This window comes from Falco biarmicus, chromosome 6 (assembly GCF_023638135.1).
Source record: "Falco biarmicus isolate bFalBia1 chromosome 6, bFalBia1.pri, whole genome shotgun sequence".
Lineage (NCBI taxonomy): Eukaryota > Metazoa > Chordata > Aves > Falconiformes > Falconidae > Falco > Falco biarmicus.
Genome location: NC_079293.1, coordinates 1,354,591 through 1,374,968, shown reverse-complemented (window position 1 = coordinate 1,374,968; position 20,378 = coordinate 1,354,591). Strand labels below are relative to the sequence as shown.

At 37.3% G+C, this 20,378-nt stretch overlaps 1 protein-coding gene across 4 annotated transcripts in view; it reads right to left on the bottom strand.

The window, feature by feature from the left end:
• The window catches only part of MMS22L (MMS22 like, DNA repair protein), a 92,700-nt gene that overhangs the window by 52,275 nt on the left and 20,047 nt on the right, over positions 1 to 20,378 (bottom strand). For all 4 annotated transcript variants that reach the window (XM_056343858.1, XM_056343861.1, XM_056343860.1 and 1 more), the window contains 4 exons: positions 16,190 to 16,252; positions 10,588 to 10,707; positions 9,937 to 10,160; positions 7,166 to 7,675 (listed from right to left, as the gene is read on the bottom strand). In XM_056343858.1, the coding sequence (XP_056199833.1) occupies positions 7,166 to 7,675; positions 9,937 to 10,160; positions 10,588 to 10,707; positions 16,190 to 16,252 (917 nt within the window). The remainder of the gene's footprint in view (positions 1 to 7,165; positions 7,676 to 9,936; positions 10,161 to 10,587; positions 10,708 to 16,189; positions 16,253 to 20,378) is intronic.

Here is a 20,378-nt window from a genome sequence, read left to right as displayed (position 1 = left end):
AACCAATGAACTGAATCTTTCAGAACTGCACAAACTACTACAATCAGTGTTGCGTTCAGCACCTGGCAGGCGATTTGCTTGCTTTTCATCTTCCTCTATTAAGACAAGTATACTCATGTGTTCAGTTAGCAGAAGGATTCTCCCCTGAGTTCATTCAGATTTCTTTTCTCCTTTTTAAAGATTAACTTTCTTTAAAACACACAGGCACAAATTAATTCCCCTCTCCAGAGATCACCTCCTTTCACAGGGGCTAGCAATGGAGAGCAGATTACAATGAGAAATACTTTGCGTGAAGCAGACACACTTGTATAGTTCGGTGCATGTAGATGACTTCTAACTGTTCTTGAAGACAGCAGTGGCTCACTCTTGTCCCAGAATGTACACGTGCTATTTTATCAACCAGGTTTGCAATTCTCTGCCACGAGAAGAGACCAGAAACATACAGGAATAGGCGGGCAGAGGCACAGAGTGTACACTGGCATGCTGGAGAGCCCGAGTATGTCGTCCAGAGCCGGCAATCCATCTGCTTTCTCCATCCTTCTGCGCAGACTGTCAGTAGGAGGCAGCATTGACTCTGACAGCAGCAGCTCTGCACAGCAAAGTGGTTGGGAGCTAGCTTCATTCTTCTGTCATTATATAAGCAAGATGACACTGTTCTCTAATCCAGCCAAAGCTGATAAGTACCATCAACCTGTCACTTCCTACATTTCAAATTCTAACATTGCAGCATCAAAGAGTTTTTACATTTCGATTTCTTTTGCTGGCAGCGGTCGGTAGCCTCTCATTCTCCCACGGTGTTCTAATGCAGCATTTGCACACCGGGGTTACTCCCAGCCTGAATAGCAGGTCATCCCCTACTCACTGAGCTCATCTGCAGCCCATGTGCTAGGCAATTTAGATCCAATCAGCCCTTATTTAGCTCAAGAGTAATGAGCAGCATAGTGACACAGACTTAAGCCTGACCCTCAGGACACTGCTCATCAAGCAGTAAAACTGTGACAAAATCATTCATCTTCCACCCGCTGGCAAGAAATAATACTCGCACTCACTGTATTACTTTTTCAAGATATAGAAAAAAAAAGTCCTGAATTTTCATGATGTGAGACATTAATTTGCAGAAAGCTGAATTCCCTTAAACCCCCCTGTTGCTATGAGCTCACCAGGGGGAAATAGGCCTTAGGAGACTGAAATGGAATAAAGAAAATTGCTTCAGCTTTCTGTTCATTTTAAATAAGCCTTAAATCTGACAAGAGATATATATTTCTTCTCTCTTTAGGATATCTTGTAAGGTAACGAAGAAACAATCAAAATTAAGAGATTAGAAGGCTACTTGCATATAATGGTTTTATTGGCAAAAGTATTTCTTTGTTTAACAGCCACAACAAAAAAATACTCCATATGAAAAGCTAGTCTCATACCTTGTGTGAAGAATAAAGAGAAGGAAACAGAGGAAAGTTAATTTGGGAAAAACAGTTTCAAAAGTGAGTTGCATCCATCAGAAAACAAATGTGCACTTTACAGCCTTCAGGGAGCACGTGTTTCTCTAAACAACTGCAGGGTCCCAAGCAGCAGGCTCTCAGGACACCTGGATGATTTGACTCTCTTTTATGGGTGGATTTACTCCTTCACAACAGTAAGTCTTGTACTGCTGTCAGGTAGGCCACAGAAAGCTTATGTGGATTAAATTCTGGTAGATAAAATGGACACAATGGATGAAACACAGAGAAGTGTTTTAACCTGTAGTGCAGGGGACAGAGCTGTGCATCTTCATGATTGATGTCCGAGTACTAGACTTGAGTTTCTTTAGCTTTGGGTGCCTACCAATGGGCATCAACAATCAGAAGGTCCTTTGACAGCTTCTGTTATTTCAGTTTGGTTTTGAGGTGATTCTAAAATAGAACAGAATTTTTCAGTTGGAAGGGACCTACAATGATCATCTAGTCCAACTGCCTGAGCAGTTCAGGGCTGACCAAAAGGTAAAGCAAATTCTTAAAGACAATGTCCAAATGCCTCAAATACTGACAGGCTTAGTGCACCTCCTAGGAAGCCTGTTCCAGTGTCACACCACCCCCTCAGTAAAGAAATGCTTCCTAATGTCAAGTCTAAACCTTCCCTGGTGCAGCTTTGAACCATTCCCACAGGTCCTGCCACTGGGTATCAGGGACAAGAGCTCAGCATCTCCCTCTACACTTCCCCTTCCTCAGGAAGCTGTAGAGCCGTGAGGTCACCCCTCAGCCTCCTTTTTCCCAAACTAGACAAGCCCAAAGTCCTCAGCTGCTCCTCATGGGACATTCCTTCCAGCCCTGACACCAGATTTGTTGCCCTCCTTCTAAGGCAGATGGTCTATATTAAATCTTAAACACCAATATGAAATTGTTTTTAATCAATTATTCAGCTTTCACATGGCTGCCTACCAATTCAAGAAAACAGACAGTGACAAGTGGAAGTGAATATTCTTGCAAATCTGAACCAATGTTAAATACACACAGGAACTTTCTATAAGCAAAGTATTAGATACACAGTTCCAGTGCACACTATCTCATTTCATTCCTTCGTATAGGAATTCCTTAACAGTTGAACTTGATGACCTCAAAGTTTTTTTCCAAGCTAAACGATTCTATGATTTGATGACAGTAATACTCTCAGAGCAGAGGACACAATCAAAACACATCAGTTTTACCTAGTCATCTTTGAAGATCAGAATACGATGGCCAAAGGTATAAAATATTATTTTAGAAAAAAAAGAAAAATCCTGAAAAGAAAACAAACCTCGAATCCCACATAAAGTAGGAAAAATAATTTTTGTTTTAATTACCAGAGCACACTTTAAGGTAACAACTGTAGCTAAGAACACGTCCAGTATTCCACCGAAGATGGTAACAGATTACTTTTAAGGATTTAGTCAGAGCAAACCTCTTAAAATGCTGCTATATTCTAAAGCAGTGCTTGCTTCCCACACTCTAAAGCATTTGGAGACTAGATTTTCTTTACACTCGTTATACCAGTTTTATTAATGGAATAACTGAACTTAAAACAAAACTAAAAATACTTTAAACCATAGGTTAAGTTAGCACAACAAGGCACACTTGGTCTGCAAGCATAAGATCTGTGTTGCGAAGTCAAAAAGAAAGGACTTCTTTCCTTTTTCCACACACATAAACAAAGTTCATAGCAACTTTTAATGACTCTCTAATGGTCATTCATTAAGCCTGAAAGATCTTAGAGCCAAATTAAGATCTTCTGCAGTGGCTTAGTCACAGAGTTGCCGTGCTTCTGAGAGCGTTACAGCTGGTGATATACCCACAGAACAGGTAAGAGAAGACTCATGCTCTTCCAAACTGTTCTGGATACAGTTTTCAGAAGTTCATGTCAGAAAACACATTTTACAAAGACTAACACTAAAACCCTTGAGGGGAATGGAAAGAAGGAGGGAGGACCTTTCTATTCTCCTGTGAGCTTATCTGCTGACTTACACAGTGACAGAGAGGGGGAGAGAGGCTTCTGTAGGTCTCAGAAATCTTCCCACAGGCTGTTTTGATGGCAAGTATAAGGCAAAAAAAAACCCCAAACCCACAAATGACTATACATTTCCATAGCAAAGATACACTGGATAATCCTTTCCTATCATGATTTCTCTCACAACCTCAAGGCTAGACACACTCTTAACAGACAGAAACATCCATTTCTGCTGTTATCCATGGCCCAATTAATGTAACTTTTAATTAGAGACAGGTTTACCTGATTAGTATTCTTGTAGAGTTTATGAAATTTACGCGCTGAAATACTCAATAACTTTTAATGTCGTTCAATACTGGCAGAAAAGTACAAATGGGCATAAATACTCAAGAACTGTTTTCAAAATAAAATTACCATCTATTATGTTATTAGGTTTGTGGTACTTCTCATTTCTCCTATAGGAATCAGTAGCAAGTCTCCCTGAAACTAAGCAAAGATGTTTGGAGCACAGCAGCGATTTTACACTCGGGCATGTACTTGCATTTTATAACTGCGTAACTCAGTGCTAATACACTACAAAACCAAAATGCCAGGATAGTGATAACGAGAGAAAGCTCATGTCAGAGAAATACCCGATTACAATAAAAGACATTTTAACATGTTTCAAGCTCTTCTTTTAAGAATAACATATTGCAATGCTGGAACCTACTGTTTCCAGGCACTCAGCAGATTTCTGAGTGTGTCCATTTTTACAGCGTGTTCTGTCAAATCCATTGAATGCCTGTATTTTTATTAACCTAGGATTTCTTTTTGTGTCATGAGGCACTCAGATGTGATAGGTAGTGCTAGAGATGCGGAACAAATGAAAGCACACACAGGCAAGCATCCTGCATTTCCCTTTCATTAAATAAGAAAAAAAAATCAGAATTCTAAAACACTGCTTAAAAACAGAATGAAAAGGAAAAATATGTATCTGAGCTAGAAGCTGAATGCTACAAGTAAACATAGGAAGGAAATACTTTGCCTTTTTATTTTGGGAATTTTCTTGATTATATACTGTTTATTTTATATATGTTTTTTAAAAGGACTGTATCAAAATACAATCTTACACTTCATACTGAATCTCATTATGAAGATCAAATACTTGGAAGTGCCAGCAAGTAGCATCTTGTTTCCAATTATCCATTCACCACATATCAAAAACTGATAAAAATGAGTTCTCCTGCCAAGTCATAGTTCTATTTAAAATATACAGACACCAAAATAATCATAATGGTAATAATAATAAAAAAGGTGGTTAAAAAAGCTTATTTAAAACAGTCTAAGCATAGGTAAATACAACAATCAAACGCTACCAGTACTTTTTCTAGCAGACAAGAAAACCATAGGAAAAAATTGGAAAGAGTTATTTTGAAACACAGTAGTATAAAAATGGTGAAGGTGGGGGTCTCCTTTCAGATGCCTTTTAAGAAAAAAGAAAGGAAGAAAACAAGCGCACTTTCAAAACCTTGGTATGCCAAGTTTTAGCCCAGAGCAAGCTTTCACTGCTATGCTACAAACCCTTGAAAATAAAGGTTTATAATGGAAATGCTGATAGACCCTTAACCATAGCAGCATGAATAGCTATAATTAAAGAAGAGCTTTTGGCTACACCTCACTGCAAACGAAAAAGATTGCCATTTCTACAATGTTCTCAAAGAAAAGCAACTGGGAAACCTGGAATGCAATTCTAGCAATCCAAGATATGTTAAAGGGGACTGCTAAAACTATTTGACATTTTAAGCTTTCAATACTGAGGCATTTAGTTAATGTTACCAAGTCAGTATTTTCATAATGCTACTTAATCAGCAATAAAGAATGCTCCTGTGAGCCATCATCTGGGGTTAGCAGAAAGTGGCATAAGAAGTTATTTCCTAACAGCCTAGAGGGAGCTGCTTCGCTCTTTAATCAGTGATCTCACTTCCTTCCTACCTGTAAATTCCCTGTCATACAGTTATAAAATTATTAGAGTGCAGTGTACAGAAAAATTACATTTATGAAAGGCCTGCTATCTTATATATGCATGGATTTTAAAAACAGGAGAGAGATCGGCATTAAACCATTTCATCCTTTTCTGAGTTTGCAGACAGACCAAGGCTTAATCAGTCTAGTTAAGGCAATAATAATTTAACATCTGCTTGGCCCAAAGCCATCCAGATTTTTTGCACCCAGAAAGTGGTTTTAGCGTTGTTTTACTTGTATGGCTACAGAGGAGAGAGAACCAGTAACATTCTCCTGTTCCACGCAAGCTGATGATCAAAGCATTTTATAACTGTTAAGGAATTAAGCTTCTCTGCAGATGGAATAAACAGGAAGGTAACAGTAACCAAATGTATAAATACAAAAGCTGATATAACTGTTAAAAACAAGGCTGTAATAATCTCTTTCATACCAATTAGTATTTGAGCCTGTTGGTAATTCACATATGTCAGCAGACCTGCTTTTTGTAAGAAGAGGTATGAATATCGCCCTGTACCTTGTCTGTGATGACCTGAGAAGTCTGTAATGAACTTCTACGTCCTCCTTGTTATGAGATGATCACATAACCCCCAGGTTCTGGAAAGCTTTAAAATAATGCCAACTTATGAAATAGGCAACTTTTTCACCAGTCTCAAATTTCTCCCCATTTCATCTTTAAAAATAACACAATAAATGCTGTGTATTAGCTAATGGAGAAAATATCAGTATTTTTGAAGTCTCCAATTTATTCCAGTAAATACATTCAGTTGCAGTGAAATAATAAATAATAAATCAACTAAACTTAGTTTCACGCTTCATCTTTTTTCAAAAGACTGCCTGAAAAACAGTTGTCTTTGGATCTATAAGCTATTGACAGCTGCAGTCAAACTACTAGACAATAACAAAGAACCTAGTTAAAGAGAGATCTTGCATATAAGCCTCACTATTCCTATTATGCACTCTTCCACAGTTCTTTCCACATATATCAGCCTTGTACACATTTGAAGTAATGGCAGATCAATAGCCGCCTCTTAATATCTTATTAAAAAAAAAGCAGTTTGGGCTTCAAACTGGAGGACTACTTCTCAAAGGCATCAGTAGACAAAAATATGCTTATTGAAGGGCACTGTGGATGTTGAAAACTGAACTAGTACATCAAAGCAAAACTGCTTTAAAGTGGTAAAATATGATTTCCTTCTTTCCTATCGAACCCCAGACAAGTATTTAAATCTCTATAACTGTTATATTTGATTGCAACCTTGGTGAAAGAGGAAAAAATAGAATGAAGAGTCTGAAAAATAGATTGGATTCACTGAACAAAACAAAAAAAGCCAAAAACTCCAAACATAAAACTCCCCTCCCCTAACTTAAGTAATTCAGTACAGATAAAAATTTTGAAATTTCCTGTGCCAAAAGAAAGACGGTATTGTCTGAAAGGTGGCAACTGGATGACTTTCTACAGAGTCATTAATTCATAACAAAATATCAGGGATGTCAAACTTAATATCCTAAAATGGTAAGGAAACATTTCCAAGATTCTAAATGCAGTGAGATATTAGTGGATTTTGAAATTCAACATATTCACAGTCCTCTGGAGATTTCTCTTTCCTTTTACTCTATTTCAGTAAGAAATTAATATGAACTACAGTTTAACCCTAAAACACAAAACCAACATGCCAGTCTACACCCACAATTTAACTAAATAACTTACCGCAGTCTGGCTAGAACAACCTGAAGAAAATTTAGGACCATACTCAGTTCAGATCCTCGACAAGCAGGCAGTAGCATAGTAAAGCCATCATTTAGCAACTTTTCCTCAGAAAGGCTCAAGTAGCAGCTGGTCTCAAACACTTCTTGGACACCATCAATGTAGGTTGAAAGCAGAGTCCAGAGATTTTGTTTCTGTGCGTAGTCATTTTTGGTTACTAAAAACGCCTTTGCCTTCTCACGGAAAGCATTTGAGAGTTTCTCAGCTAGAACACTAATGTCCATGTTCTTCTCCACATAAATTAAAAGGAAAGCAAAATGACCTCTCCAGATGAGAGCTCTCTGAGACACAGTGATGGAGGACGGAGTCATGAAATCCAAAAGATCCAACACTCGACTCACTATATCTTCTGTCTCTGCAACAATTGCCAGCATGAGGAACAGGTTAAAGAAGTTCTGCAGCCCTACCTCTGTCAGCTCCTGCATTCTTCTCCGATGGAACTTGGAATAAATTCTACATTAAAAAAAAACAAACAAAAAACCCCAGTTAAGGTACTTAAAGTATGGAATTTTCTATCTGCTTGATAGACCAAAATTGTATTTTCATGCCTTTGGTTTACAGTTATTCTCTTCCAATAACCCTTAAACGTAAAATACTTTCTTTTCCCTCCCCTCTTCTACTCTTTTGGCTACTGGAACAAACGTGCTATTTCACTTTCTGCTCTTAATACAAGGTACGCATTAAGAGTTTTCAACCACCGGTACAGCCTAACCTTTCTCCCTTATCCAAAAGCTAGTACAAAGTTGAGGAAAGTGTTATGAGCAGACTCTCTACTTTGTCTGTGATAGGTGTCCTCCATACCATGCCTTCGCATCAATCAAATTTAGCCCATGAGGGGTGCCAGGAAAGGAAGTTGCCAATGGCATCTCTTTGCAACAGCAAAGAATTCCTGTACCCCAACTTCTTCCCTACAATCTCCCATATTTACATGTGGCACAAATAAGATTCTAAAAAAAGAAAAAAGGACCAAGTGACCCTCCTTCCTTTAGCTATTGATTTCTGTTCTTCACATTATCTGCCACAGGTGCTGTGATCAAAGGCTCACCTACCTAACCACCACAGTAGTAAAAGAGAGGGGAAGATTTCTGATGGCAAACTCCTTTTCTCCATAGTGCTTTGCTAAAATCTGCGCCAACCTGTATCGCACACCTACTGTATGGACTGCAGACTGCAAGTTTGGAAGAAAACAGGAAAGCCGAGGCATTTGGGAGAGAAACCTCTCTGCAGCAGGAAGATGTTAAGAAACTTTAAGCCGCATTGCTTGTATGACAGTGCTCAAGTCATATGTAGCTGATGGCGAGAAGCGTTGCTACTTTGCTACTTTATAGTCGTTGACAAAAAGCAGAAGGCTTTACATAGGTGTCTTTTCTGTGACCTTTGCTCAGATCTGGAGTTTTAGATAAATGTCACCATTCCTATAACACAGGAGTAAGATGAAAATGGCTTGCTGAACTTTTTGATTTGTATGTTTAAAACCTTGGGTATATCCTTCACCTTTAATTTAAAGTAGGTTCAACATACAGTAGTTAAACATCCATAAATGCTGCTTTCCTATTCTGTCACCTGGAAAAATAGTTGGAAATGGTGCTGAGGTTATCAAATCTAGCCACCAAAAATTACAGCAAATCCAATTAATGTTGTTTAGTAGTAAATTACTACTGACAGGCATTTACGTTCTTCATGCATCAATTAATGCTTGGTTAGCTGCTGAACACAGAGTTCATCCCAAAATCATAGCTGTAGGCTGTTAAATTTTGCTACTTGTGTAATTGATTTATTCAAGGTAGAAATGATGAATACTGTTGAGCAGAGTGACACAGTGTGTGTTGTGTATTATTGCTCCCCCTCTTAAATTAGGGAAAGTAACAAGCTATAATAGCACAAAAATGTAAGTATAATTTGTTTTCAGTAAAAACAGAGCAGCCTAATTAAAATTACTTAATACATTTTTAATTAATTTTATTAGTACTTAATAAAATTTTTTTAAAATCAAATAAAAACCCCAAAACAAAACTAATTCTAAGTCTTCTATATCCAATAAATTTTTAAAAGTTAGCACTTTTAAGGCTCAGTACAATCTCATTACTATAATAAAAGTTTTAAGAATTCAGTAAGCATCTAAAACATCAGGATTTTGCTTTAGAGCATATATATTTTATGGTTTTTATATAATGACTGACCATATGTCTTAATTAGTATGTTTCCAAATTACATGAAAAATTAAAACCCTCACAAAAAAAAATATTGTGAGAAATTTTGGAAACCATAAAAAAGAAAAATGTAAATATAAATGAAATTGCAGGCCTAGCAAGAGCCAGTCTGCATGTTTTTGGACAACACAGATTACATGCAGCTCAAACAGAATTTCTGTGCTTTAATTACGTTACCTGTCTGGCAATAGGGTTGTATCACTGCATAGGTTGCCAGTATACCAAATTCCTGGCATGTGGGATGAAGTAAATCATCACAGGGGCTATGGATGCCAAGGTGATTCTTGGACCCAGCTCTTGGACCCTGTCTCAGCTGGCAACAGAAACTTCAGGGAACAACTGCTTTCTTTAAATTATGAATCACCCTGGATCCCTCATCCCATTTACTTTCTCATGAGCACAGTACCCCTTTCCCCACCCTGCTTTGGTATGTGGCTAGAAGGGCCATGCTATCTGACTGACCGGACCTCTTACAACATGAGACAAACTAAATAGCAGCCATACCGTCCTTTAATTTGTTTCCAAGGATGCATGCCACTGTTCTCTGCTTCCTTCATCATCTGTGCCAAAATGCTGAGAAAAATGAAGTAACTGTTGCTGGACTTGTACAGGGCAGGGATCTGCTGTTCACAACAGCACCTTTTCACCAGCTCAAGCATTGACAAAGAAGTTTTACTAATATTTGCCAGATCCTTCAGACCAAGCCAAGGAACAGTAAAGCAACTGTTCTAAAAGAATAAATAAAACCAGAGAAGATTATAAGTAACAATAAATCCTAATATTCCAAAGGCAGTAAGATACAATCCTTCACACAAACAAAAGGGTATGCTCCCACCACCACTGAAAAAACAATAATGAGGAGTGCAAATGTGCAAAGTGTTTTTACAAGATCTTAAAATCCATAGTCCTGATGAAAAATAAGACTAAAAATATGTTATAATTAATTCTATTGTGACATAATATAACAGACCATAACATATATTTAAACGTGATTTCTTAAATATAAATACAGCTAATTTAGGGATACTGCCATTGACTAGTCAGTTTTACAAAATTTTAGCAATGAAGCCTGGCTAGAGAAGAATCAGAATTAATTGCTAAAATTCAAGGACCGTCCACAAGTAATTCTACATTTTTATATATTCATCTACTTACCAGGTTCTTGCTGTAATAATCCCAGAGTATGGTGACAATAGATAGGTTCAAGTCCCAGAAACTACACAAAGTCAAACAGCACTGAAGATGCATTCGTAAATGTTCCTCTAACACACCAGTCTTGAAAAGGGAATAAGTAGTTTATTGTAGGAGGGGAGCATCACCTTGTTTACACATAAACTCAATACTACCAGAATATTAAGAATAATTTCCTAATATAATTTTTTTAATGATACAATGTTGGGTAAATGCATCTGCTAATATGAGCAATGAACTAGAAGATAAAAGCTGACAACTGCATCCTGCAACCCAGCCAATATTATAGTTCATCATGTGCCATTTCAGGCGCTCACCTTAAGAAAACTGCCAACTCAATACTGTGAGCCTAACTTGAACCATGACTGCTTGGTACAGAACCTCACAAAACAGTAAACGGGACAGCAGGTATACTGAATGCATGAGTCAGCTGCACACCTCAGCCCTCCTGTCATGCAGGTTCAAAGGAAAGCTCATTCACCACCGAGACAGAGGGAAGGTGCAACTTTCTGAGACCTCATCTTTCTAATATTCCAAACAGGAAGATTTTTTCTTTCTGATCATGTTCCTTCTCAAACTTCTGCAGCATGGCTATACTGCTAACTTCCCAGACAACTCTAAATCAAGGGCAAATAAGTCTCTGAACAGTGGAGTAATAATAATAATAAAAAAAAGACAAAAAATGTCCCACACAATTTTCATATTCACCAGTTCCAAATTTTGCACACAAAAAGAAGGCGCCTCATAGGAACAAAAATAGGAAATGCCAAATGTGAACACAGTGATGCATCCAGGCTGTAATTGTGGGATACTGAGAGTGGCATTCCCCTCATCCAGCATTTGATGTCAGCAAAACTGGACTTGCGTCAGAGCTAGGATATTATGAGCTCCATGCTCAGACTGAAATCAATGTGTTTAATCCAGTCTATTTTAGACATCTACTTTAGGATGAGAAGTATAGGACGATAGGCCCTGGAAGGGCTTTGTTGTCTCCACTGACTATAAAAGTGGTTTAGTGGACCAGCTTGTGTGTAGTTGTCTTAAAGAAAGACTTTTATACATGTAAGTAACATCTCTGGGATACTAGTGAACTTGTTCTGTGACAAGAGAAACCCCTGACCTAGCTTTCAAATACATTTAAACATTATACAGGCCTGGAATTTCTAACAGCATAAAATAATCTAAAAAGGAATAATAAGGGTAAGAAAAATAAAGAAGATACAGGGTGAGTTTTATGACGCAAAATCATAGCCCCAGGAAGAGAAAAAAAAGGAAACTATGCCTCAGATAAATACTGGGAAGATAAATATTATCCCTTCCAGTTCCAATTACAGTGCTAGGTTCTGAATTATGTCCCAAGCTCAACCAGCTCAGAAAATGCTTAAATTAAAAAAAAAAAAAAAAAAATCACCGATACCAGCTGATGGGAAAAGATAGCATTAGGTTTTATTGGGTTTGTTTTGTTTGTTTGGGGGTTAGTTTGTTTGTTGCTGCTGCTACTGCAAGAACAGGACTACTGCTCTTACCCACAACGCTGCTTCGGACGGCTTATTATGCTTTAGAGTTGATTATTTTTCCTGTTTTCAGTACTACACAAAGGAGTTGCATAACTCATTAACTTATCTCTACCTGGCTCTACATTCATGTGGAAAACATTATTTGCTACACTTTATCAGAAAATTGTAAACAATTATACCAATCATCTACAATAACTTCTAATCATGTCTGCTTTCTCTTCTCATGAACAGTTAATGTACAGCATATGGCTTCTAAAGTGGTGCATTTCTAGAACAACTTGAAAATTAAAAAGGCATTTTCAGTCGTCCTAGAAAATTATATATTCAAGACATTATGTATAACAACATGCAAAACCCACTGAAATAGAAACTCTTCAAGAGAGACTCATTAAAAAATGTACAGAACAATAGTTCAAACACAATAAAAATGCCTATAAATGAAAGGTGCTCCTCAAATATTGGTTTTATATATGACATAACTATTAAATCAGTAGTCTTCCCAAAATAAACTTATAAAAAAAAAACAACACAAGGGACAGAACCGCAGCCATTTTCAACAACTACTATTTTTTATGAATATGAGCAAGAGTGTTGATACAAAACAAAAAACTGCAGCTGAATATATCTATTTGTCTAGAGAGATCTATGCAGTGATGAAAGATGTAAAAAAAAAAAAAGCCAAACCCAAAGCATGCTTAAGGGCCTAATTCAAAAACAATGCTCCAGTTAAATTAATTCACCAATAAACACGGTACTGCGAGCAGCTTCAAATTTCAACCAGTATCTGTCCAACAATAGTTTTAGAACAGTTTCCGAAACCCAGATAGTACTGAAGGCTTTATCTCAAATTTAATATGAAAGAGTTCTCCAGACTTCAAATACCCTGGGATTAATGGATTCTCTCATTGCTCTGCAATGGTCTCTTGCACTGCTGGAAATACTATCAGAACTCTTGAGGTAGTCAGCTTTTAATTTATCGCAGAAGGGAGGAACACCAGATACTATCAAAATTATAGTACTATCTAAACACAACATTTTTCTCTTATGACCTCCTACTGCAGTAACAAAATTGGTTTCCTAGAACTCCAACAATACTTCTGTATCTCTTTTAGAGTAGAATTAAACAAAAAATATAGTGAAAGTATAAAATTGTGGCAGTCATTAAACAACGTGAAACATTTATTTTCTAAAATGAGAGTAGGAGCTAATAAGACAGACTGCTATTAGTTCTTATAAACAAAAATGCTTTTGATGCTCACTTACAATAAAACTTTGTAAACACAAACACATCTTACACTGACAATCCATAAATTTAGTCAGTTTGGTGTTGCCTAATATACAAATATTTTATTCCTAGCACAACAATTTTCATTTTGCAATACAACTAGAATTGTAAACCAGCTCTACTTTTGTCATTAACCCAGTAACAGAAATCCCAAATTACAACAGAAGTGGGGAATACCTCATGTAACTAGTTTCCCCCAAAATGCCCTTTTTTGTGACACAGATGGGATATCTTTCACACAAGCAATTGTCTTCAACTCTATCCATCAAGAATTATAAAAAAAGAGAGCAGTTCTGGCTGAGAAACTTACCAGTCTGTCAACTGAAGCTGAAAGGATATATCCAAGGAAGCAGCACTCTACACATGCCCTCCTGTCTTTATTTACAGCTCACAAATAAAGAGTATTTTTGATTCCTATCTCCATTGGCTCCCTAACCTAACAGCATGTTCACATTTATTCCTTGCTCAGAAGCAGGCTGACTGTAACCTTATAAAGAAGGAGTTCCTACCTGGAGACTGGGCACTGCAGCACCCCTCTGCCACTTTCACTTGGACATGGGACACCTTCCTCAGAAGTCTTTATCACCCCCAAAATTAGGCATACGCTAGATGAAGGTGGATCAGGCTCTCCGCCCCCCACAAGGGCTGCCCTCTGTGTGCTGAGGGTCACTAAACTCAACAGTTTTACCGAAACCACCAAAATGCTGCAAGTTTAACACTGGTTAGTCATTTTTGCATCCCAATACTTAGCCATCCTAAGGATGTTTAAGTTAACTCCAGCTTCTGCTGATTCATCAAAGGTGACCATTCTTTTCTCTGCTTTCATGATCCTCCCCTACCCTCAAAATCCGTGTCTGCACAGTGCCTATTTAATCATCTTTTCACAACACAGAAATTGAAGCTCACATGAAGAAAAGTTAACAGTTACTGGTAGGAGAGAGACTATCAATTTACCTTATAAATGTATGATCTGATGGACATCTGTATGATGAGATGGACATACCTACTGGTAAAAGAATCTCCTTCCTAGACACTGTCAAGATGGCCAGTGGGCAGGGATAGAAGTGGGATGCATTTTCTAATAGAAGTACCTATATCCACTCATGCATGCACATAAGCTCTCCAAGGAGCATTTCCTACTAGCAGGTAAATCCATAATGCAAGAAAAAATAATGAACAAATTAAAAATAAAAAGGAAATAAACTAGATTGGTTTTAGACAGTTGGAAATAGTTGCAAACATACCCTTGGCAAATGAGGGTTTATTTCAATTTCAACAGTGGTGACCTTTGGAAATTAAAACAGGTAACGTGCCTCATGTTACTGCATCATAATTGACTCATTCAAATCTTCTGAACCTGGCCATCTAGCTGCCTTTCTAAACTGTCTACAGCTCAACACTTGGTTAACAGAAGCATCAAAAAGCTGTGTATTTCATGTATATTCAGAGTAATCTTTCTTCAAAACAATAAACAGTCACAAGAAAAGACCAATATTTTGAAGAAAAATATTAACCACAAGTGTCCTCTTACTGTTTCTAAGGTTGCTGACATACAGAAGATGCAACATAAGAAGGTGGCTAATAATAATACAGTTTTTATGCTTCTTATCTAAATCTCTTGTTTATCTCACAAAATAGTAAGTACTCAATAAGTGATGTCATCACTGTAGTTTTAATGTACATGCACAGTGTGTGTATTCAGTTATACATTCTGAATTAATTCAAGGAGCTGACCTTTTAAGCTGAAAAACTATATAAGCAAATGTTAGTTTATGTATAGCATGATGTTTCAACTTTTTAATACCCTGTTGTTTCAACTACCCTATCAACTACAATATCTTTTTGTAAAAGCTGTAGTTGTAACAATCATTGTTCCATACTCCAGCTTCAACCACAGCTGTTGGCTACTGCATGAGCAAGGCAGCAATAATAATAAAAAAAGAACTGATTCCTCTTCTGCTTTCAACAACAGAACTTTGCAGGACTTTTTTTTTTATTTCATCTAAGACCAAATAAAAAATATATTTATTCTTGTCTTAAGCATATACAAATTACAGAAATTTTTATAGGTGTTGCTAATACAGCATTTGCAATTTGTACCATGCAACTTGAGAAAAAAATTATAGAGCTGCAACGTAACATATTTAAAAACATGATGAACAGCATATTTAAAATCATTTTAAAATGAGAGCAATTCTGACCTCTGGGCCATGAAGCACTGCATTAACAGTTCTGCAGAAAGAAAAAATGATAAGGTATGAAATGAATGCTCAGAAACTAGAACCTTATCAGTAAGAGTTTGATTCAAGCCTGTAAGACAAATTGCTCAGCAAGGCAAGTCACCTTCCCGCTGTGATGAGGATATAGCTGGATTTTCAATGTAACTGACTATCTCCCCCTCATCATGTCTCCTCAACTTGATATCCTCAAATTCAGTATCTGGTTTACATTTTCTAAGCATCCAGTTCTTATTCTGAATACATCTTGTCTGAGTAGCCATATACCCACCCTTCCAGGATAATTATCTTTCTCCTTTATCTGACAATTTAGCATAAAGCACAACCACTTTAAAGCAAGAGTAACTGCTAACAAGGAGAGAACGTATACTGCCGTAGTTCAGCTACATCAAGGATGTTCATTTACTTGTGATAAAAACACTAGAATTCCAAAAACATTTAGATGGACTTTGTTTCATGCACTGTCTTTTCCTGAAAGCATCCCTGACACTTTCCTTGTTCATTATTTCTTCCTTTTACACACTTACTTGAGCATCAATGGATTTTTTAAGGAGTTCTTCCACAAATTTCCAATTGGATTCCTTCTGTTTCTGAAAAACAATGATTATCAGCATGAAATAGCATTTGTATTCCTCACAGGAATCATTACATAATAACATGAAAATAAGCAGACAAGCAATTTCCAGATATACGGCATTTCATGACGGTATACTGTAGTCATCACTGAAAACAGCTTTTTTGTTTTATGAATGTAATTGCTATCTGTCCTAAAACTTAGGCCTCCAATACAAATAAAGAGCTGAAAATAAAGAGTATGCCATTTAAACTGCTTTGGCTTATTTGCACTCCCAACCTTCAATTTTAGTAAAGCAGCAAAATATTCAGGCATTTTTGCAGTATGTCTTACAATTTTTCTTTAACATTCTGTAAAAGGAAGATACAAGGGGTAAGAAGAAGGAAAAGGTACAATCTCACCTTTTCTTTGTTTTTTCATTTTAAATCAAAAATACACTTCTAACTCATTTTTCCCAGGCCAAACATTAAGGCTTGTTTTGGCCAATTCAGTAAGGAGCTGGCCAGATATTAATGGCCTGTATAGCTAGGAAAAAACACAGGATATGTCAATAATGAGTAAAACCCAGGAAGTACATAATCAGCATTCCCAGACAGTTCTAGCTAGCATTTACGTCAGATTTTTGACTGCTGTATCTTATTTTATTAATGTTATGTGAAGACCTACACATTGACATGTTCCTACTGCAGACTCCAAGTAAAGCTAATCAACTGCTCAAAAGCCAGATTTATCAGATGAGTAGGTATTCCAGAGTCATGCTAAATGGCTATGAGACCTCTGAATGTCTGAATCAGTCTGCTTGGAACATGCTTTTAGCACTCCCACACGATTTATACAGAAGTTGTTTATAGCCAAAGTTCCAGCTCGTCTGCAGTATACAGATCACCTTATAAGATCCTGGAGTAATCTGGAACAAACTTCTAATATCAAGTAGAACTGGACTACAAGAGCACATCCAGGTTCAGGCCAAACTCAGGCAAGAATGACAACAACCACTTGCTGCACATTATTTTTTTTTTTTGAAGCCTCAATTTTTTCTATCTTTTAACAGATTTTTTTCATTCATATCCCGCTAAATTTACATCCTAACTGCATTCCCTGCTACCCTGGCAATATGTCATGGCAACTGTTTGCAACCCATTGTCGTCAGAGAATATGTAGAATCTACAGCTCTTACTCCAAACCTGCTGGCTTACAACAACATCCCTCCACCCCCAGAGAGTCTAAAATCAACAGAACCTGGACACGTTACAGTGCATAGTGCACCTTACATGCAAGTGCTGCTAAAACCAAAAACTTAAGCTGAGACCCTCTGGGTTCACAGGAAGAATCTTTTACAAGGACTAACAGCTGACTACCCGGAAGAGCCATACGAGGCTTCTCAGCTGGAAGTCCACGTTTGCATATCTCGCCACATAGTCATTTCAGCTTATTCTATTAAAAGGCAAGAATTCTTAGCCCCAAGTAACTCTGCCTATATTTCCCTAGCCCAAAGTATATTGAAATTGACCCCTGCAATGTTCAGAAGTAGCAAATTTTCTCATCAGGTCCTATTTGGTTTTTAAATGTACAAATCCTGCTTTTCAGAAGAGTGAAGTGGGACCCGAGTGGAAGGTTATGGAAAGGAGACATGCACTGTACATCCCAGTGACTAAGAAACCTGGTCAAAATTTTCTAGTTTAAAAAAATGGTTCCATGTGTATGAAGTATATATTCAACACACCTGACTCATTGCATATTTGAAATTACGTTATATGAGCTAAAGGGGAAAAAATAAAAAGAAGCAAGTCTGAAACCTAATTTAGAATTTTGAAAGCTTTCATAATAACCTCAAGGCCATGCAGACCACATTAAAAAATTGAAAATCTTCCACAGATGACATAGGCTTAGAGGCAATTTTTGCTACAGAGCACATGAATAACCATCATTATGACACATCACCCTCCCACCTCTGATCACAGTTAATTAAAAGAAAGCATGTGTCATGAAGCTATCGCATCAGATGTTTAACAACAAAACAAGACTACACTGAGGCCTGATGTAATTCCACTGACTTCACAAATTTGTATCACAGACTATTTTGTCTTACAGTGGTCAAAGAATGTTTGATGCTGTACTTTGGGGCTAGGGGGAGAACCTAAAGGAATGGTTACCAACAACTACCTATGACAGATTACATTCTTGTGGTGTGTGAAAAGACACTGTTGTTATGGATGGGTTTTCTGTAAGCACCCACAGCACTTAAGTGAACAGGGATCCCTGGACAAACTCACAGCCACACTCAGACAAGTGCGAAGCAGAGCTAACAGTTCAAACACAGAGACTACTGGAAACAACAAGAGGAACATGCACAGGATAGTCTCACGTGAAAAAAAAAATACAAATTGAGACTTGGAAATTCTTTTCTCCCACACGGGCCCTAAGGAAAAAATATTATTTAATGTTGGGCAAGTTAATTTCTGTCACTGTGTCTCAGATTCCTACTTTAAAATAAGAACAACAGGAATTATTTTTTTCCATTCTACATCTGTTTGGCTTATTTAAATTATATAGTGCTTGTGGCAAAAAAATAATCTCTCATGATGCTAAATGCATAGTATATATGAGAGACATCAAAAAAATCCAATGGCCGAAGTATAGAGTATCACTGCATTTTGATTTGGGCATAAAATACAAAAAGCCCTGGATAAACATCTGCTTCACACTGGTTTCTATATTCAACCTGGAAATAACCTTTTCTCTCCATCTAATTCCCTCTAATAAGCAGAGAGCATAGTAATTCTGTCTTCCCAACGTCCCTCAAATACACTGTGGACTGCGGTCCTCTCCCACTACCATAGTACTAGGGCAAAAGGAAGGGAAGCTTGAGACAACCTTCAGTGCTACAATCAGATGTGGTCTGTAATTCTACACTGTATGAACGTGTAAGAAGTTGCTTCATTTTGCCATGGTATTATTAGAAAAGACTGAAACACATGAAAATGAGCAGCCTGCCATGGGATCCTAAAGGATCTGTCAACCCACAAGCAGCATAAGCATCCTACATTCATCAAGTCCTCCAGTCACCAGAAATGATCGTGAGTTTTTCAATTAAGTATATAGTTACCGAGTTACCACGCCTTCCCTATTTTTTTTTTTTAACAGATCAGGGGATTTGCAAGATAAAAATCAATGAAAGCAATTCTTTTATTAGAAAGTCTAACTTCACTTAGGATTAAAAGCCTTCACAGAACTTGAGCATTTTTCATTCCTTTTCTCTTTATATACTAATGCTTTTAAAGATCTAAAGATGAAGGTGAGGGGATTTTAAGTTATCAAAACAAATTGATCAACTGATGTGATCACACTCTTCTCTCTTTACAGATCTGCAGTTCACAAACAGTTTCAAGGTTTTAACATTTCATCCTAAGGCAGGATGGGAAATCATGGTAAAGATCATGGTAAAGATGTTAACAGAAAAAGGATATGACCTTTCCAGTTTTAGGGAATATAAGCAATCCATCTGAAAGGTTAAAAAAAACCCACAAAACAAAACCAAAAAATACAATAAAACCCACCAAGCCAAGAAAAACCCCAAACAAAAATACAATCACCAAATACAACTATAATGAGGCAAAAGATAAAAGAACAGAGGCCAGACAACAGAAGATGGCATGACCAAGTTCTCCCTAGTGCCAATAACATTATCAAACTAAAAAAACCCCAAAAAACCACAAACCCAAACCTAGATTTCTGGGTCTTCAGCTATCTCTTTGGCTTCTAGTCAGCTCCCTCTATAGTCACTTCAGAAAAATTGGCAGCTTTCATAGCTCTGAAAATGGATGATTTGCCTCAGCAAGTGCCTATTTCCTTTCCAATCAATGACTAGGAACTTAAAACTAGACAGGATGAATTTCAGAGTAAGAAACTGAAAGAAAGGTCAGGGTTTCCAAGACCCCAGAACTGCAGAAAACCACAGTGAGGTCCATGAAGTAACTTGATGTATCAGTACCAAGTATGGCCCTACATACATCTTACAGGTGTAGGAATGACATGTGCAGGTCTCATCTAGGTCCCTTACAGAATGCACAGTAACTTCAAGTCCCTCACAAGGAGATTCAGACAAGAACCTGATTAATTAAGAACTAGCCTACTCTAGCCAG